Source organism: Mytilus trossulus, chromosome 10 (genome assembly GCF_036588685.1).
Source record: "Mytilus trossulus isolate FHL-02 chromosome 10, PNRI_Mtr1.1.1.hap1, whole genome shotgun sequence".
Lineage (NCBI taxonomy): Eukaryota > Metazoa > Mollusca > Bivalvia > Mytilida > Mytilidae > Mytilus > Mytilus trossulus.
Window position 1 is genome coordinate 58,644,099 of NC_086382.1, and position 22,684 is coordinate 58,666,782.

Here is a 22,684-nt window from a genome sequence, read left to right on the forward strand (position 1 = left end):
TTCAACTTCTTCTTGACCAAAAACTTTGACCTGAAGCGGGACAGACGTTCAGACGACCAAATCGACCTACAGACCAAAAAACATAATGTCCCTCTACTATCATAGGTGGGGCACAAAAACACCTCAAGATAAACCATGTATGTCTGAATATAAAATATAAGTTATTGCTGGTGAAATATGAACAGCCATTAGTTTACGCAACTACATTGTACTTGAATAGTGTTAACTGGAAACAAAGTGAGGTGAATGAAAATGAGAAAATGTTTGTTTAAACATTTTCATTGTTTTAATATATTCTTGAGGAAATAATGGTAGCTAACCCTTCTTATCTTGGGCAAAAAGAATATTTGAATAAATGTAATATTTGTTTATTGTGTTAAGGCAAAAAGCCCAAAAACTTTCTCTAAAGTAGTTGTTATTCAGATGATAGTAACATCATGTGCTTTAACTTGAACAACGTACAGATTAAATTTCTTATCCTTCAAAAGAACAAAATACATAACAAATAAAAAAATAAACATATCAAAGGCTCATCACATGTGAAAAAAACATATAAAAATAGTGATATATATATAATGATATGCTTGAACAATCACAAAAAGACAAGGACGGATTCTTGGAGCTTACATACAAATAAACAGAGATACTTTAAAATAAAACACAAGTCTGCCCAAGCAATATTTCAATAAATCATTTTTTTTAAAGTTAAGTTTGTGGTTTCTCTTCTTCTTTTCATAAATAAAATTACATTTAAACAAGAATGTGTCCATAGTACACTGATGCCCCACTCGCACTATCATTTTCTGTGTTCAGTGGACCGTGAAAATTGGGGTCAGAACTTTAATTTGGAATTAAAATTAGAAAAATCATGTCATAGGGAACATGTGTACTAAGTTTCAAGTTGATGTAACTTTAACTTCATTAAAAACTACCTTGACCAAAAACTTTAACCTGAACTTCACACTATCATTTTCTATGTTCAGTGGACCATGTAATTGGGGTCAAAACTATAATTTGGAATCAGAATTAGAAAGATCATATCATGGGGAACATGTGTACTAAGTTTCAAATTAATTGGACTTCAACTTCATCAAAAACTACCTCGACCAAAAACTTTAACCTGAAGAAGGACGAACGGACGCACAGACGGACGAACGGAGGCACAGACCAGAAAAATATCGTAGGTGGGGCATAAAAAAAAAGGTTCCTAAAAAACAAGGTGGAAAATAAATAGATGTTTCTCTAGCACAATCAAGATTTTTTAAGCCAACTGGGTCTACTGTGTTCATAAGAAAATAGAAAATAATTTAACAAAATCTGAAAATAATTCTTCTAGTTTCTTTACCATTCCCAAATTACAAAAACATATTTTGTATGAACAGTTATTAACATTATAATTCAAAGTCCAACATGGTTTAGCATTATATTGGAAACTGTATAAGAATGATGGCATCTTGATTGGTGTCATGACAAATAGTTTCTAGTTGAGAAATTTCATGTTGGATTTGTCTCAGCTTCATTGCTGCCATTTAATTGTTTGTAAAAAAAACATAGCCATTTATCGTAATAATTTAAGTTGTGATATGATGCTTAACAATTTTTTTAAAAAGTCATAAAAAAACATACAGGCCAAGTTTGGATGGAACTAAATAATTTTGAGGGGTAAGGACTCTAGATTACGGGAAATACAAGGCCCCTACTCTGAATATGTTTACATTTAAATTTGATTGGATCGACGTCATAACATCCGGGATATCGAGTCGATTTCTAGTAACCCTGCCACAACCCAGGGCTCATTGAGTTATAATGGCGGGAAAGCTATATCCAATCATAACAGGTGTTATATATGACCATGTCAATCCTATCTACTCTAGATATCCATCTGAACTTGACCACAGTGAAACCAGATCAAACTAAACCCTGAGTAATCTGAACTTTCTTCTGATTGATATCACTTAAAACAAAACAAAAATAACTTCATAAGGTTATTCAATAGTAACATGAAATTCTAAACATTATGAAAGTGAGATTCCATTTTAACATTTTTTACTCTGTATCATATATCTCTTATCATTTAAACAATACTGGAGAGGTCACAAATAATAGCACTGCCTTTAAAAACTCTATTTAATAAATTATTCAAACAAATAATTTTAAAAACTTTTGCTTAAATCTTCAAGTGTCATTTCTCAAAAACAACTTAGAAATCAACTCTATATATGACTCAATTACTCTTTAAGGTACCACTTAACATATTGTTATTTCCAAATATCTTTATAACTTGAAATCACAGAAAATCATCGAAACAATTATAAAACTGTGCTGTATACATGTATAAGGTGGTTCTAATAAAAGATGTAATTTTTGAATTATTTTTTTCAATCATAATTTTTCAAACAGGAAATTCAATTTAGGACTAAGAATTCTAAAAAATCTGGATCCAAGTGGTCTATTTCTTCACTTTTTTTTTTATAAAATCCCAGAACAAACATTAGAGTTCAACCAAAGAAAATGAATCCACAGTATCTAAATATGTGCCGTAATGATTTCATATAAATCTACTTGATATGTAATCCAAGCTACAAGCTTTGGTCCATCAGGATATGTAGTTTTTCATATATTCTTTGAGTCAAACAATATCTTACAATTTGAGACAAAATTTACATTAACATGGCTTAAGAAAACACATTTACAATCATGTCCTTAAACATCAAAACATATTGGCCTGTATCGGTAAAGATTTGTCTGTTGATCTCTCATATCATTGTTATACATTTACTCTAACACAACACTAAACCATCTCTCTCTCACATTTACACTTCACTCTCTCTCTCTATCACGTTCACACATGTTCCATAGTACCAACATCAGCTAGGCTTTATCCATCAAATCTAATAAATCATCATTGTCATTAGAGGATCCTTCATTTACTGCTAATTCTCCCATAATTCTACTTAATTCATCATTCTTTTGTTTCTGAAATGTAACCAATATTTTGCATTAAATATAAAAGACCCCAAAAGTTTCAAAATCTATAGCAAATGAGGGCCATCATTACCTTGACCAGAAGAGAAAAGAAAACAAACTTTTACAAATTTTCATGTAATCTATATATTCCCAAGAACCAGTTTTAGTCATATGGCTTACATTGTCTGGAAATAGCCCTCAAAATGTTATTATCTGATTGTAATGCATCTTTACAGAAAATTTTATAAATCTATTCCTTTAAAAAAAAATTATGCTCTGTGATTAAAGGATAGGAATTAAAAATCAAATCAAAAACAGAAACAGAAACAGAAAAAAAACTCCATTAAAATAAATTCTGTATACACATATATGGTGAAATTGCAACACTTCTATTTCATTGAGTATAAGAACTACTATTTTCCCCATCTTTAGTAACTTGAGACTTCAGAGATTAGTTAAAGCAAAAATATGGCACAAATAAAAGTCTTTAAACATAAGAAATACTGGTAAATGTATCTTCATAATACTTGAAACAAACTTATTCAAGCAAGTTAAAATTTCCCTTAAAACCTCTTCTACTAAAAATGTTATTTTTGTTCAAAACCTTATATATTAGTGCAAAAAAAAATTTTTCTTTGTCATTTTAACTTTGTAAAATAAGTGATGATACTTGGTTTGATTTTCTATGCATTAAATTTAAATTTCATTGTTATTTACAGTATTTTCTGGTTGATTTAAATGAGTACCAAGACTCCTAACAACAAGTGTGTAACTGACATAGTATGTAACTCAGATTGTGTGTATCTGGTCAATTTTGAAAGTGAACAAAGCCAAGCTTGACCCCTACGACAATTGTGCATAGACGAATGCTATATAGGATCATGACCAATTACACAGACTACAGAGAAACCACTGTCCATTCAATCGAATGATCCTGTGAGGTATAAACAATATTTCCCTATTATACAAAACATTCTTTTTCTGATTCTTACCTTGGAAGCATCTATTTTTACAACTTTAGATTCAGCTAATTCTATAGGCTTCATTAAGGCTGCTTCAGCTTGTCTGTAAATACATGATAAAAATATTTTTAAACTTTCAAATAAGGTAAGATTTGCCATTTATTTATGTGAAATCATTTAACAGACTCTTCATACAGTTTCTAAAACTATATATTGTTTTTCACATTTGTGTATTAATTTTTATCTGTAATAATTGGTAAATCTATAATAAGCTATTCTTTTATTAGTCATTTGATATTTGAACAAAACAATTGTGCTCATTATTTCTTAATTCTGTGTTTTTTCATTGGCATTTTTTGCCAGTAAAGCTGATCTTGATTACACAATTCAAATGATTAGTTACTTCCTACAAATTTCACACTATTATTCAATGTGCTACCTCACAAGGTAGCAGTTCAAATGAAGAAATGCCACTTTTTACATATTCCAGACTTGAGGTTGACCAGTCTTTGCTCCTATTCCTAAATGCTTGGCAGATAAGAACCAAATACCCATTTTAAATGCTTTTGGTAGATCCGGACAATAGTTAAATCCATGACCTCCACATATCCAAGTGAGCAATGCCGCAAAACTACAGATTAAGGTCAAAGGAAGAAGAAGATAGTTCTGATAGAGACAAGAATAAACAGACTTATTTCAATGTAACACTAGACTTTGCTTTCAAGTGTATTCTCAAATACTGCCGATTCATTCTTATTTGTGGGATATCAAATTTCATGGATTTCCTTGGTACATGTGAGCAACAACTTTAAATTTTCAGAATATGATAAATTTTATGAGCGCTTGTATGAAGACTTTGGGAAAACCAAGAAATCAAATATCAACAAAAATGCAAAGTTTCTACAATTCACGAAAATTGCTTAACAAGAAAAATAAATGAATCCACAGTACACATTGTGATATAACATTGACTAAATATCATTTCAGTCAGGTCAATTAATATATCTTACTCTTCTTCTTTGTCATTTTTAAATAAATTCAATCTGATCTCTGATTTATTACTAGCTGTTTTACTTCCTATAAGTTGTGATAATAAATCTAATTGTGCTTTGGCTAATGGATCAGGTGTACTGGATTCCTACAAAAAATAAAAGTTACATTATTACTGCATATTTTTTTCTTCAGGTCAAGCTATACTACACAGAAAATTATTAAACGAGGAACAGATGATGCCCCCACTTGAATATAATGCTTTTAATGGGACACAACTCAAGAACTGTAAAATTAACACTACCAAAATTTATACTTGATCTGAGTTCTGTAGTTATAAGCAATGTGTATACCTTCCTAATATTTAGTTGAGGCAAACTGAATTTTAAGTTAGAAAACTGAAAAGAAAAATCCAGCAATTTTTCCATTTGTTTAGGGACATAACTCTAGAAAAATAAAAGTGAAGCCACCAATACTCGAAGTAAGTTTTGTGGTAATCAGCATTGTGTGCAAGTTTCATCCCATTTGGTTGAGGCAAACTAAAGTTAGAGAACAAAAAATAAAATTTCACCAATATTTCCACTTGTAGAGGGGCATAATTCAACAACGGTAAACGTGATAACACCAAAATTCAAACTTAATAAGTGTTTTGTGGTAATAAGCATTGTGTATAAGTTTCATAACATTTTGTTTTGAAGCAAACTAAATTTAAAGAAAGGAAACAAAAAAATTCAGCAATTTTTCCATTCATAAAGGGGCATAAGCCACATTACTGTAGAACAGTAAAAGTGATGGCACCAAAATAAAAAGTTGATCTGTGTTTTGAGGTAATAAGTATTGTGTATAAGTTCCATAACATTTGGTTGAGGCAAACTAAGGTTAAAGGTAATTTTTCAATTTATAACGGGGCATATAAGCCACATTACTGTAGAACAGTAAAAGTGATGGCACTAAAATAAAAAGTTGATCTGTTTTTTGTGGTAATAAGTAATGTGTATCAGTTTTATAATTTGGTTGAGGTATTAAAACTAAAGTAAGAGAACCGAAACAAAAAAAATTATCTTTTTAGCTATGTCAGTTTCTTACAATACTCACTATATCTGAACTTGTTGTTGTTCTTGCTGATCCAGTTGTTTCTACTGTTCGTGATACAGAATACCTAAATTATATAATATAGTTCGGATAAAAACTAAAATATTCATTGTATGTTCCTTTGCTACATTTTTTGTACATCATTTAATCATTATTATATGATCTGAAATCAGTTATTTCCTTTATATTGCTTCTGAGTCCTGACATAGATTGTATTTTATATTCCTTAATTCACCTACCGCATTGTATTATTCAGAATAAAATAATTGGTTTTAAAGATAGAGAGATCATATATACTATTTTTACAAAGAAGATCATACAACATTTTTTCTCAGTTCAGACAGTTTTAAACATTGTAAATTATCTAAAACAACAAACAAAAATGTTAATACAACAAACTAAACTCAGTATTTGGCCAACATTAGAATATTGTTTGTTTCCTCAAACCTGATTACCTTTTACATACATGATAATTTAAAATTTTCTTGAAAAAAATCAGTTTTATTTTGTACATTTTTTCCTTGATTGAATATGGAGCAATTAATGTCCCAACAATGGGAGATTTATCCCTGTACACCAGTCCCAACTGCTTTAACAATAATATGTTTGCAAAACTGATCTAAACAAGCATTTGGTTTCTATTCTGTCTGGTGTACAGGGATAAATCTCCCATTGTTGGGACATTAATTGCTCCATATTCAATCAAGGAAAAAATGTACAAAATAAAACTGATTTTTTTCAAGATGTGTCAGAATTGGAGAAACAAACTATATGCCATATTATGCTGACTTACGAAATGAACTAAAATAATCATAAAATAAATTATCCGACCAGGAATCAGACGATGTTTTCTGAAACACTTACTCACTAAAATCAAAAGCACCTCTCATCCTTGAAAATATTAATTATATTTAATGTAATAAATTGAGATTTCTGTTGTAAACATTTCAAACAAATTTATTTAACTAAACACAAAATTCAGTTGTGCATCAAATAGAACAACTCTTTCCTTGCCCTTTGTAACTTTATATGGTATAGATGAGCACTTTTTCAATTTTAATTCTTGTAGTTAATTCTTTTTGCTCAAGTAAACTATAGCGTTTCATTGTTTCTTTGGCAAAACAAATGTGAAGCATGTCTTACATTATACTTGAAGCTGTGTAGTATTTTTTTTAAAATTGGAGAACTTTCATCACAACTTTAACTTACATATTTGTTCCTAATTTTGTAACTCTACTGCCTTTCATGTCAAATGACCCTTCACCTTGTGACCCTGTATATGATCCTCCAGGAGTGAACTGTATTGTTTTAATTTCATTACCATTTTCATTATAATAACTGTAAAAGAACAAAAATAATCAATTTTAAAACTGAACTCTGGACACATAATAAAAATGACATTTAAATGGTACAAATGTAGTATAATTCATTATAGGTTGCCGCCTTAGAATCTAAGGCATTCTGGGTAATATTTTCAAAATTGTACACCCAAATGTTGGGATTGGCTTAAAACATTATAAACAATGATAATTCAACCAAAGAGGTAAAACTTATTTTCATTTTAGTGTACGAACAGTGCGATTACCCTTAGTCCTTTATATTCAAAAGGCAAATTAAATATATCATAATGGATTCATTGTAAAAACATATGTTTTTAAATTGATCTCTCTTTTATTTACAATGTTCTGAGATAAGAACTTGACTGTTGACCTTGCAAATCAATTTTGCTCCTTATCAATTCTTAGCATAATCACATTTCAAAGTCAATTGATGAGTAGTTAACCCTCCATTTGACTTGGATAATAAGTCTGGCCTCAACCAATTTGTTTCTGGTAATAATGTGTTCCATACTTAATAATGTTCCAGTGCATCATATAAATTATTCAAATTACTATTCTAGTATGTTTTTTATCTGTTGTATTTTTCCAAAAAAGTTGTCCAGATTTCAACAGTACCCAATATTATATTTTACAATTTGGTAGGACTGTTGACCTTGCAAATCAATTTTGCTCCTTATCAATTCTTAGCATAATCACATTTCAAAGTCAATTGATGAGTAGTTAACCCTCCATTTGACTTGGATAATAAGTCTGGCCTCAACCAATTTGTTTCTGGTAATAATGTGTTCCATACTTAATAATGTTCCAGTGCATCATATAAATTATTCAAATTACTATTCTAGTATGTTTTTTATCTGTTGTATTTTTCCAAAAAAGTTGTCCAGATTTCAACAGTACCCAATATTATATTTTACAATTTGGTAGGACTACGGAAAACGGCATAATTGTACAAACCGTATAAGACCGGGATTTTCTGTTCCATGAGGTAAACTTCCTGCTGTCGGTAAAACAAATCTACCATTACTATTTTGTACTTTGTCTTTAAGAAATATTGAAACCTAAAACAGAAATAAGAGAGAAATAATTATTTACAACATTGTGTGCCAACTTCATGGTATTAAAGGAATATCTTAAAATCAAAGTAATAGTTCTCACCATCAAATCTAAAATGAAATAGTGCTGTGTTATTGAAGAAACTTGTCAACACAAACTCCAGAGAAAAAAAAATTGTCTGTAAGGTTAGAGCTTTCTTACCTACCCAGCCACTCCTCCAAAAACAAAATAAAAAAAAAACAATCATAACACTGTTATTATTTTCAGATGTAAATATTTGAATACTAGTCTATATCTTCCTTATGAAATATGAATGCTGGTAAATTGACCTATATTCATACTGTTCATACTGTTATATTAATGCTAACTAATATATCAATCATTTTTTGGGGAGTTTTTTGTAGAATATGCCATATGGAACATAAAGGGGAATTCCAGCACAGTGATCCAGTAGGCTTCACAACTGTCAATTTCTTAAAGAGACTTTACATTGTAGAAAATATATTGAAAAAGGTCAATCTTTTAAAAATAATTTATTCCTTGCTGTCAAATTTTCTTGAAGTTTTCATCATTCTTATTCCTTTATAAACCTAGTGCAAACCTGAATACTTCAATTCCCTTCCTAAAGCAAGCAACCTATTTACACAAAAATTAATATTATACTTAATTCTTAAAAACTTATGTAATATTTACACAGAAGAATCAATGAAAATTTGAATTTGATATACTTTCTGAATAGATTTAAAATAGATCAATATATTTCCTTTAAATATTTAAATCTATCAAATGAAAATAAATCCTATAATCCTATCTGAACATATATGCAGAAGTACTTTAAGTGGCACAGATTTAAGGCCATTTTAGATAAGTATTTATCTGATTTGGTAGTATGCGATATTTTCATATTTCAATTTTAGAATTCTATTGCATACAAGTCAAGCTTGAATTTTCAATTCATAACAAATGATATAAACTTAAAGTGTCCATCAAGCTTTTATTCATTAAGTAATAAACCAATGAAGAAAGTTTCTCTCACACCTCAACAATCATTTGCATGTTGTAAAATATCTCATCCTTTTGGTCCAAGTACACAGTTATCGTCCTTTGATTTTCGTTGTCCACGAATATAGTCCTTAGTGTGGACAGTGTGTTACTTGCCAATTTTGTTTATACCCCTTCCAAATTTATTTCTCCATGTTTTATGCCTCATGTAGCAAGTAGGGGGGTGAAATGACACTTTAAAAAAAATTGGGTCATAAATTCAATCTAAAGTAGAAATTTGGTCCAGCTGAAAAAGGTAAAAAATTAGCACTTCGGAAGCTGCCAAAAGATTTCAAGACCCCCTTAACATACAATTATCCATATTTTGAGTTAGAGGTGATGAAGTTTTTTTATGATTTTGATACAATTTGTTCCAAAAGTAGTACAACTCACTGTAAAAATATTATTGAGTTTTTATTGTTCCAAAAAGAAACAAATGGATTATTTTTGAGAAAGTGCAGGTGGCATTTTTTAAATTTTAATTTATTGCCTAAAAGAAATGCACTACGAAATAACTGTGTACTCAGACCTTTTGTTCTGTTTACAAAATATAAAAATGTTTAATCTAACTACAAACAAGGACTGGTTGTAAAGAATATTTGTGTGTTAAACAAACATTGAATTGATCCAATGTGTAAGAAAACACTAGTTTATTACCATGAACACAAAACATCTCACAGATTTAAAATGATTCATCAGCACATTGTAGTAAGCCTTGGAACTAGAGATAACATTCAAAACATTGCAATTTTCAATGATGTTAACAACGTGGAAGAGTACCAATATAAGGTCATAATTGGGGTACATTCATGACAAATACCAGTAATAATCATGATGTTTTTTTCAAAAATAATGTTTTAAAGTTAATTATTTGAGACCTCTGAGTTCTGACGAATCATGCTAAGGATATATTGATGTATCAGGGTAAAATTTAACCTTATTTGATGTTTACAGTAGCTGTTTGATGCCTGACAGTAAAGGGCATTCTTACCATCCAATATCCTCTCTTTAACCAATAGCAAGACAGAGGACTTTTTTAAATATTGCATTACTTGTAATAATATAAAATAGTTCTGTATAATAAATTGCTATATTGGATAATTGTTTACAATTTGAATATTACTGAATTAAAGATTTGTCAATACCAATATGAATTATTAATTTTGGCTTTCATAGTAGACTAAATTCAATTGCTGAAAATCTGACAGCAGAAGAATGAATATATTCAGATAATTTTTTATTTATGTTTTTGGCAATCACAAATATTAAAACTGCTCACATTGAAAATAAAATACATTTACAAGGTTGGGGTAAAATAGTTTTGTATCTGAAAGAATGGGAAGTGTCCATATAAAGTTATACAGGGAGTCATCATTCAGTAAGTGCAATACAGGGCAATAAAACACTTATAAATGTTAAAAAAATTATCTTTGATTGTATCTCCTGGAGCAACAATTTGCAGCTTTTGATGTTTAAATAGATATTACTTAGAAACATAAGCACACCTTATAGTTGCCTAAAGACTAGTGTGCCATCTTTTTTTAAAATTTATAACTTGCATTTTAACAACAGTATGGATTGTGTCATGAAATAAAATGTTGGATTTGAAACTTGTTTCTTAATCAAATGGAAAGTATTCTTTTCTATTTTGTCATTTTGAAATTTATATTATCTCTCCAAAGAATCAATACACTTTTATGTTTCCTGGATCAAAGAAAATTTGACAATTCAGGTGATAGTAATATTGGTGATGTACTTTTCTGTATGAAATCAATGTCTGATATCAATAACATAATTTCATCAGTTTCCTGGAAGACAACACCTAGGAAATTAATAATCGTTGAAACAAAGTTTCTCCTTCAATTATTATTGATACTGATTACTAGGCATAAAAATTTACTCCTGCAATCGTGTGCCATGTGGGTTGAGACCTTGAGATAGCATTCTAATCTTCATTTTGTGTGAAAGCATTGAATTTAATCCCAGAAACCAATGCTAAAATAAATAACAATAATAAAATTGAGAATGGAAATGGGGAATGTGTCAACGAGACAACAACCCGACTGTAAAAAAACAACAAAAAAAAAAAAAAAAACAACAGCAGAAGGACACTATATATACATTGGATCTGTGAAGACTTCAATATTGAGTTTTGCAAATTTCTTGGTTGAACTAATAGCAATGATTTTCCATTGACTCATATCTGTCTAAACTACAAACCATGAATAAAAGATCCTTTTTAAAGATCAGTTTTTTAACTTATTTCTTTAAAGGGCATCCATGAATAAAAGAAATTTGTCATCATGTGAAATTTGTGCAGAACAACAAGCTTTTTAACATTGCAGTTCATGCTGAAGTGCAAATAAGGAATACATGCCTGGAAAAATTCCCAACTATAGCATATATAAGAAATCTTTATACATGTATGATGATTATTTCAATACCATTCTGAATTCTATATCTTGTTGTAACATCTTAACCTCAAACTGCTGATGTTCAACACAGTTTTAAATGGGAGTGGAATATATACATACAAGGCCATATTATTAGGGAAATACATGCCTGGAAAAATATACTCAAATGGGAAAAAATCCCAACTATAGCATATTTGAAGAAAATCTTAGATACATGAGACTTATTTCATTACCTGATATGATTTTTTTTTTATCAGAAACATCTCAACTTGAAACTGCTTTGTTCAACATTTGAATCAAATAGTTTAATAAGAGTGAAATACATATAAGGCCATATAATTAGGAAAGAGTGAGATATATATATATATAGGCCATATACATGTATGATGAGACATAGTTGCTTGTTTCAATAATAAAGAGGAGGACACTGGGGCTAAGGAAGAAAGGAATAGAAAAGACTACTATGGTTTTTAAACATATTTATATCACAGCTAAAATAATAAAGACCCGATTGCAAAAAAAGTATTTGAAGAGGTCCAAAACAACTGTATTTTCATAGATATTGGAAAATCTCAAGCTCAAAACATATCTCATTTCTATAAATTTAAGGACACCTAAGTCCTCAGTTCATTTAAATTCTATTAATCTTTAGACCCCAGTCCCTTTACTCTGTAAATCTATGGACCCTACTCAATCCAGTCTTTTCTATAAATTGATGCAACTCCTATAGTTCCCTTTCTATTATCTTTTTATGGAACCCTTGTATCCTAAATTGTCAACCATTCTCTTTTATTAAATCCATATTCCTAACCATTCTCATTCTCCTTATACATTTACTTGATACAATTTGAAGTATATATAACATATGCTTTCCTATGCTACATCAATACCTTAGAGGTTATGCACCAAAGACCTTTACACAACAATTTAAACAAGCAACTTAGTCACGTTTGGGAGGGTTTTTGAAATGTATATAATATATATAAAAAATTAACATCACAAATTGTAACAATAAAGATATAGCTTCATTCATAATTAATATTACACATCCAAGTACCTGTTCTGTTCCATCAGAGTTCAACTTAAGAATGAAACGTATTTTTATCACCATGTACAGTTAAAGTGATTTTAAATACATCTAAATGATTTATCAAGTCTGGAGAAAGGTATTTTTGTCACAATCTACAGTTAAATTGATTTTAAATATATCTAAATAAATAAACAAGTCTGGAGAAAGTGATTCTAAATACATCTAAATGATTAATCAAGCCTGAAGAAAAGCATTCTAAACAAACTGGTTGCATATAACTAAAAAAATTCCTTTGCTGAGTGCAGCCTGATACGACTGCAGATGTTAATCCTGAGCAGTTGGGGCAAATTTGGAGACAATATTCAAGCTTGATACTGTCTAAGTTTGGATTGTGATCAAATTTTTGACATAGTATAGATTTGTGACACAAAATTACTGCCAGGATCTTACAAATTTATTGCACATTTATACTGTATTTTAAAGATTCTTCTTGAAAGTTTTCAAAAATTTAAAATTTGAAAAATTTTGAAAAAAAAATTTGAACCAGAAATAAAAATTAGAGCCCTCCAAAACTTTTGAATTCCCAGTTTAGAGCAATTACCCCCACACCTAATTCCAGCCTTTCCTTTGTAGTAAGGAACCATGTACATGTAGTACAATTTTAGAGAGACACAAGTTATTGTCTCGAAACTAGAAAAATGCTTGTTTTTGGCCCCCTAATTCCTGCCTGAATTGGGCATTTACCCCCAAACTCAATCTCAGCCTTCGTTTTGTGATATGGAATTTTGTGGTACAATGTCAGAGAGATCCATAAACTAGGCCTAAAATTAAATATTGTTTGTTTCCCCAATCCAGACTGACCTTGCAAAAATGGTGCTACTCATAAAATTTTATTGTCAAATCTAAGTCGAATATTATTTTATTAATTTCTGATTTTCAGGCTTGCCGGATTGTCCAATCATGTTCAAGCTTTTTGGAAAATAAAATTATTTCCCTACCTTTCTTCCCACATCTGGTTTGGCAGAATTAGGATTGGGGAAACAAACAATATATTAATTAATGCGGACTTAAAAACATGGAATCCTGAAGTCCAGAATTTAACGAAATTAAAATCCTGAAATCCTGCAACTCAAAAAAAGAATTTCCAGATCCTGAAATCCAATGCTTAAAAAACACCCGACCCAAGAGTGCCAATTAAGGTCCTACCCCCCTCCCCCCTTTCATTTCAACATCTAACATATCTTTTATTTTAAAACAGTCTTTAAAGATTTGAATCAAATAGAATTAATGACTGGCTAGAAAATTGGTTGACACATGGAAGATTTTTCGCGGTGAGGATTTTCCTATTTCCAATACTGTATATGTTTGCTTATTGTTGAAGGCCTTGTCATATGGTATTTATGGATAGTTGTATCATTGGCATAACATATTAAATCTATTTGCTTTTATCTGACAATAAAATCATTTCAACAAAAGAAATTTAATAGCATTTTATTTAAATCATCTCAACAATTCAGCATTGATTTTCAATTGTAGACAGTAAGCAAATTTAAATTGAAGACAAGTGTGCCTTCGGGAAAATCAATTGTAACTTCCATTTTAACATGTTATCTAATAGCTACAATCGTCCATTTGTACACATCATCAATTTAAGATGTATTCTTTTCAAACATTATTTTTTTTAATTGTTTTTTTTTGCTAAGGAATTGTTAATTGTTTTCTAGTCCCATGTGTTATCTCGATATTGAATCAATCAGGTAAATTTCTGAAATATTACCTGAATTTCAATGATTTAATCAATTCAAGGTAGAGTTCTGCTATACAAATATTATTAGAAATCCAAAGTAGCACATCTCTAGGGACATTTAATCAGAGAAAATATTTCAAACAACGTAATTATTGAATTATTAATTAATTAGTGATCACGAATGGGAGACTGTTGACTAACAACGTTAGCCATATGACACTGATCATAACATAGTAATGAAACCATCAGCAAAAATGTACAGTAATTAGTTAATAGTAATTACTGTGGATTCATTATTATTCGTTGGATACCAATTTTCATGGGGTTTGTTGGTACAAATGATCAACGAATTTAAATGTTCAATGAATTACAAATTTCTATAGGCTGTATATGTGGAACATGCAAGTTTCTCTCACTCCATGAAACATTGATACCCACGAAAATAAATGAATCCACAGAACACTATGATAAAAGTACTTACACGTATATGCATATCTTGGAAAAAATTAAGTAATGTCTGTCTAATTAATTGATATTCTCCCATAGTTAACGATGCAAAACTCTGAAAAATAGAGGACACTATGTAAGACACAGTTAAAAAGACTATTTTTCATTCATTATTTTGTTCATAAATCTGGCCATCAGTTTTCTTGTTTGAATTGATAGGCATTTGTCATTTCAGGGCCTATTATAGCTGACTATGCAGTATGTGTTTGACTCCTTGTTGAAGGCCATAAGGTGACCTGTAGTTGTTAATGTTTATGTCAATTGGTCTCTTGTGGAGAGTTGTTTCATTGGCAATCCTACCACCCCTTCTTGTCTTTAAATTCATACATTTTAAATAGCACAGAAGTTTTTGAAAATGGCCAAAATACTATTTAGCTTAATTATTGATTACTAAAGATTCGTTCTTAAATGTTCTTATTCATATATTGGCTTTTATTGCTAAATATCTTATAATCTATCCCTTTTTACTTCAAGTTTTGTTGCTAAAAATTCAATAGTTCAGTAGATAACTATTAATTTTTTTTTTCAGTTTTACTTATCAATACTTTACAAAGCAACTAGCTCAAGCATCATCAAAATTAGGACTACACAAATCTTAGTACACATAAGTTTAAATACATTTATGTTTTTGGCTGGTATTTTATCAAAAAGTCAAAATCTTGATCATTTCTATACAAGACAAATATCTGTTTATTGTGTCTTTTTGTGTCGGGATGTATAATTACACGGCCACGCCCACTTGTATTTTTGTCCATCTGATGAGTTAACCCTTTTTCAACTGATTTTTTATAGTTTGTTCTTATGTTGTACTGTTATAATCCCAGGTTAGGGCCTTAGAGGAAGGGTTGTGATCCCGTTAACATGTTTAACCCCGCCACATTATTTATGTATGTGTCTGTCCCAAGTCAGGAGCCTGTTAATTCAGTGGTTGTCGTTTCTTTATGTGTTACATATTTGTTTTTCGTTAATTTTTTACTGAAAAAAGGCTGTAAGTTTTCTTGTTTGAATTGTTTTACATTGTCTTATTGGGGCCTTTAATAGCCGACAATGTGGTATGGGCTTCGCTCATTGTTGAAGGCCGTACGGTGACTTATAGTTGTTAATGTCTGTGTCATTTTGGTCTTTTGTGGATTGTTGTCTCATTGGCAATCATACCACATCTTCTTTTTTATATTTGATTTATAAGACATAATGATTGTTAATCTGTTTGACCAGAAATCAGTAATATTATATATGTACATGTATAACAATTGATAAAATGGAAAATATTACATAAATAAAACACATCACCTTGCTGAATGATGAAAATCTAGAAAATTACTACAAAACGCTTGATACATGTACCAGAGGTTATTATCTAAAGAACTATGTGGAATTTGATTGTTGATCCATAAAAATTATAAAATGTTGTCATTTGTTTGATATCAATTCTTTAGGAAACTTGTCACCATCACAATATTTTGGTATACAGTTTAATTTGATGTGGAAATGATAAGTTTCTTGTAAAAGGTCTCAAGGAAAGATAACTCTCTATGAAAATGATACTTACTTCCATTAATAACCTATAAACATGATCTAACTGTTGTCTAATTTCTGCAGCATCCCCAACAAAACTTCTCATGGCATCCAGATGATTCAATGTAACTAATATTATATCTCTAGGTTTAAGGCACATGGAGACTTGGTATTTAAAGGCCATTGTCATTAAATCATACAGCTGGAAAAACAATTCAATGTCAGAATTAGTCGAAATTAAAATTATCTGGTTCTATCATGCTTTGTTAATTTATTGAAAAAGACTAGTACATAGTGTACGGTAATTGAATTAATTCCAACAAAAACTTTTTAAGGTTATATGGGAGTACATGTTTGTATAAGTAAAAAGTTATAGAAATGTTATAAATTGCAAAACTAAACCAATATTGTTCTGCTTTCAGAAATTAAAGACTTTTTTTCAAACTAAGAGCTGTGCAACAATTAATAGTAAAAATTACTATGCGAATTTACAATTGAATCACATGATATTCTTCCTATAAATCAAAATTCCCATTAATTACAGTAATTGTAATATTGCATTAAACAATTGCTAATGTCAGCACACATCTGGGATCATTATTTTCAGGCCATGAATGTCAAAACACTCCTATACTACATTAGTAGATTGATTAATTGATTATTGCTTGATGTCTTATCAGCAATGAACAGCTATATCAGGAAAATACTGTCAGAAAACATTCTGTAAATGATTCAACTTCCCTTCTAATAAGTCTAGTTTTTTAATTTAGTTTTCAAACATGAAATATAACAAGTTTATTACACAAGTTTATTGCAACTACATGTACAATGTACAATTTTTTTAAATGAGACTTATAGTAACTTATATACTGTAAATTAAGAAATCATGACATTGCATGCTTTTATTTTATTATTGCAATTTTTGAAGAAGTGACAAAAATGCAAGATTAATAATTGTGATGTCGGGAAAATCTAATTACATAAATATGTATAAGCATGATTAGATACACTTACTGCATCAGAATTCGAGTTCTTATTATTGCGATACTTACCTAGTCGCATTATTAGCATTAATTAAAATGTCGCAATAATTTCTTAATTTACAGTCTATGACAATCTAACCATAGTAAGTCTGGTATGAAAAATTTATAGGTTAATGTTTCAAACTGACCTTGTCCATACTGGCAGCATTAAGTCTCATAATGGAAGCATGGGCTAGTCTGTCAAATACTGTTCTCATGGCTTTCTTGGAATATAAAGGCTGAGGCTTAAATAATTCATCCATAAATCTTTTGTGAAACATTGTTGCAATGATATCATGTAGAACTGGAAAAAAATAACAAATTCAGATTCTTCACCTGTAGGCACCTCTAATGTTAAACATCTATAAACCAAGCAATATTCAAAATAATAATATGCTGAAGAAAGCATCAAATGATAATAAATCGGTTGATTGTCATGGTTGTTGAAATCTCTGATGCAGGTTCAACAAATTAGTCCCAATCATTTATATGGGCCTTCTTTATTTCATGTTGGGAATATTCAAATTTTTATGAATTTTATGACAGATAATTGAAGATTAATTTCAAAAAAATAATCAAAATCTTCTGTGCATTTCGAAATTCTAATGATAATTCAGTGGTACAAAGTTATTGTTTTCTACATGAAAATCAAACACATAGTCTACCATCCATTTATTTTTTAGTCTACCATCCATTTATTTTTTGTTTAGTGACATTCAAGGTATTCTCCTAAGCCATTCACTTTACTTTAGCCTGATTTTGGTCAACGAATTCTTAAAAACAATTAGATAAAATAAAAAATAAAATAAAAAAAGGGATAATAATCCATTCAGGTCTACAATTACAGATCTTTTATGTCAAAAAAAAACTAAATTAATCCACCACTGTTAGTAAATTTTAAATATAAAAAAGTGATCATGAGTCTATCAGAAAAATACTGAAAATAATTGGGTCTTTCCACTTTTTCATTAAAAGACCTATTGGTTTTGTTCTGATTATTTTAGGTCTTTCCACTTTTCCATTGAAAGACCTATTAGTTTTGTTCAGATTATTTATTTTCTTTTTTTTGGGCTGTATTTTTGTTTCAAAAGATGTCCCTCAGTTTTTTAAATATAATGTCATACAGCTTACAGTCTATAAGTTTTTGAAACGCCGCTTTCAGGAGAATACATATGAGAGTTATTCCCACTTAATCCTTGATCCAAAAAAGAAAGGAAAATTAGGTTAAGGTCAGGGGTCAAGGTCTACATATTCTAAATTTAGATTTTTGCTTAATTTTACTTCTTTTCAAAAACATAAAAAATTGTTAAACATTGTATAAGATATATATGTTTCCACACATATTTTTACTAAATTGTTAGTTCAGACATGTTGTAACATAAATACATTTTGATTGAAAAGGTACAATGTACAGTATGCTAACATTAATATGGGGTTTTCTCCCCTCTTATATTTAAGATTAAACATATGGTGATATAACTCATTCACCATTTTTAATAAAGACCTAGTGCCTTTTGATTTGAGGTCCTTCGATTATGATCTTCACATTAAGCTCAAGGTTAAAGATAAATTTTAAGTCCTAGATTTTATAAACCTTTGCTTTTACTTAGTTTAATCATATTTATTTATAGTGGATTGGGAAAAAAGTTTTTCAACTTATATTAATCCCTTTCCACTTTGCGGGTGCGAGTGCTGCCTTGTAGCAGCATTAGCCTGCTCTTTCTCGAAATCTACAAGGGTGTCTTAAATGTGCAACGGATATGGCTCTCTCTTAATGGGGTCGGCCATTTATCGTTCCCTTCCAATGGACTATCATCGTTTCCTCAAGACCATACTCGCAAATGGTGTCAAAAGAGAACCGAAAATCCTTCATCTGTATACATGAAAAAGCAATGTCACTTTTTGCATTAGATTGCATGCCATATGACATTGGAAAAGCCAACCAGAAGTGACCTTGTGTAAACAGGTAAAAGCTATTTTTTGTACTTGCATAATCATAATGTACAAGCATATACAACCATAATCTTTTGAATCGGTGACAAGTAAACTACTAGTATCAATAATACCGGGAGTGAAATCATCTTACAATAAGCTATCATTTGAAGCTAGGAATGAAAATTTAAACGAAATATTATAATATAGTAAATATACGCTTCTGTCCAAATTTCCCAAAATTTCATGAAGGTTGCACCTTGTAAATACAGCTGTCTCGAAACACGCCTCTTTTGGAGGGATCTTGAATATTCATTGAAAATTAATTTTGTTTACATACTGGTTCCCAGTTATGCTCTCTGTAGGGTAGTTAACATGGTTAAGAAAATTAGTGTTCGTTTAAACTCTGAGAAGTTCAGAGCATATAAACGTTGAAAATATCCTATATTTTGATCTTTGAAAAAATTGTGGTGCATATGAACTTTCAATTCTAGGATAAGATTTTTTTCAAAACTTCATAGTGGTACAGTTTTAGCCGTAAAAGGAGTTCCTATGGGAAATTGCATTGTCAATATTTACAGAAATGCAACCTGAAGGTTAAAAAAATCATTGATGACTGATAAAACGAAAAACTTGATCTTAATAAATATGATTATGATTTATCCCAGCTTAATCATAAAAAAAACTTCTGCCAAAGCTTCATAAAATTCTATGAAGGTTTGACAAAGTTATTAATGTGAACATGGTGAATGGAAAATTAAAATAAATATTTTTAAAATTTTGCTAAAGATCTGGATATTGTCTTTTGGTCATATATAAGCTTCTGTCCAAATTTCCTTAATTCCATGCAGGTTTGACAAAGTTATTGACTTTAACCACAGACTCTAGACTACCTTTATGTTGACACCACGCCAACACAGAAAACTACTATAACTACATGTATGTCTCACTTTCATCTTGTTACAAATATTACATGCATTTTCAGGACAAAAATAGATTAACAGTAAACACAATAGGTTCACAGAAGGTATTGAAAAATAGGCAGTTTGAGTGGCAGTCCAAATTTCCCTGAATTTAGTAGTAAAAGTCCTATTTAGCAATACCTTCTGTGCACCTGTTGTACATTTGTATTCAGGGAAATTTGGACTGCCAGTGCCACTTAAAAAAATAAGGTACATGTACATTAGATATGGACATGGTTTTTTTTCCTTGTAGCAGACCACCAACAGGTCCCTCAATGAAATGTTGCAATGTTTTTAACATGCAGAGTCCTAGTACTCTCTTAAGGTTCATCAGAAGGAATTGAAAAAAAATGGCCATGTTTACACCTCAAAATTTACTATGAGTACAGACAAACTGGTACATCTAGGAAAGTTTTAAGGCATGGCAGGAACTAGATATATAAAAGTTATATGAAGTCTACGTTTTAGGAAATTAAAAACTTACCTTGCTTTTGATGTCCAGTTTTTTCCAGTCTGCAGAAGATAGCAAAATAAACAAACACCTGAGTTTCATTTGATACCTCCACTCATTTACAAAATTTAAATCACCTATTGTCTGCAGATGTCAATAGTCCATCTATTGTCCATTTAAATCAATACTACTCACAACATATATTATATTAGGGGAGATTCTCAAACCTCTTTCCCAACTTAGTTTATTTCGGCACCTTCTGCAGGAACGAAAAAAAATGGATAGCAAAATCTAGTAAAGTTTATAATTTTCTTAAACATAAAATGCATTTAAAATTTATATATATCTAGTTCCTGCCATCCCTTAAAACTTTTGCAGGTGCATAGGTTAGTCTGTACTCAGAGTAAAATTTGTGGTGTAAATACGACCATATTAGCCAAAAGGTTATGATCAACCTTAACTCCAGGCATAAGAATCATCATCACCATTCTGATGACAAGCATACATTGTACCTCTACATGCAATTGAATGCCCGGCTTTTGCAAGGACCATTTTTTCTATTCGATATTCACCCTTTTGAAGTCAAGAGGGTGGATTGACATAAAAGCTTCACAATCAAGAAGGCAGTGTGAGAAATCTGAATTATTTACTGCAGATCAGGTTGAGAACAATCCCCCAAATGAGAGATATCCCATAAATAAGAACTGTTCCCCAGACCGACAAGGAGTTATTTTTCTGTTGTAGAAAAAAAAAAGACAAACAGCTATTTTAATACACCTTATCGCTAATCCCGGCTGACTTGGCCGCTTGAACTTTTGACGCAAACGTCAATCACTTTTCCATTGTGGCGTCAGATATTTAGTTTTATGACTTCACAATTTTACGGGAACCTGTGTGATATCCAGTAATGGTGGACAAATACTGATAAGGTGTATTGAAAAGAGGGGGGTTAAGCACCTTCTATCCTTTGTTAAAGTTAAACATAAAGCAATAAACTGGCCCCCTTTTCAGCATAAATATTGCCTTCAATGGCTCAAGAGTGTATAGTATACTATACAAATCCTATAATGGCTTATAATTGGGTCTTGAGTCTTGACAGTGCACCAGACAAACTTAAAATTTAAAGCGTCTTTATTCTTACCTTTCTTCGCTTTCTCGTCTGCTATATTTTGGGCTCTAAGACGCTGATCGAGGATGTAAATCATTTCTCCTCCCAAATTTATGAACAACAAAGGTAATGTTTTACACGACATTTTTCTGGATAGTGTCAAGAACCAGATCGAATCTGTCAGTGCTCGTTTATTAGAAGGTCAAGGCTATTGTCAAGACGTTCGGAAGTTTACAATAACTAAAAGTCAAAACAACATCGTAAGCTCGGACAGGATTTCCGCGTTACTGAGAATGAACACTTCACCAAAGACGTATAGACTTTAATCTCGGGACTTTAATTCATCATTTTTTTAAATAATTTTTTTTAATTAAAACGTATATATGGATGAGCGCTTCTAATTTACCGATTAAAAGTCTTTAAGACCGAAATATTTTCCAAAATAAAATAGAATTTTGAAGGAAATTTAAGCGGAAAGTCCTTTATCAAATGTGTATTTTAAATTATTCAATATATTCATGAATTTAACAGATACACAATATTAGAAATGA

General features: G+C 30.4%; 1 protein-coding gene across 2 annotated transcripts; it reads right to left on the reverse strand.

Moving 5' to 3' along the window:
- Positions 1-1,652: 1,652 nt before the first annotated feature.
- On the reverse strand, positions 1,653-22,353 carry LOC134688262 (protein OSCP1-like). 2 transcript variants are annotated; one of them, XM_063548794.1, is made up of 11 exons: positions 22,167-22,353; positions 17,830-17,984; positions 16,693-16,860; positions 15,118-15,198; positions 8,306-8,409; positions 7,221-7,349; positions 6,876-6,902; positions 6,015-6,078; positions 4,940-5,067; positions 3,960-4,032; positions 1,653-2,976 (listed from the first exon to the last, which is right to left on the reverse strand). In XM_063548794.1, exons 1-11 carry the CDS (start codon positions 22,276-22,278, stop codon positions 2,872-2,874), a joined length of 1,146 nt encoding a protein of 381 aa, XP_063404864.1. In that variant the 5' UTR covers positions 22,279-22,353; the 3' UTR covers positions 1,653-2,871. The 2 variants fall into 2 exon arrangements, with proteins under 2 accessions (XP_063404864.1, XP_063404865.1); XM_063548795.1 differs by lacking the exon at positions 6,876-6,902.
- Positions 22,354-22,684: the final 331 nt, after the last annotated feature.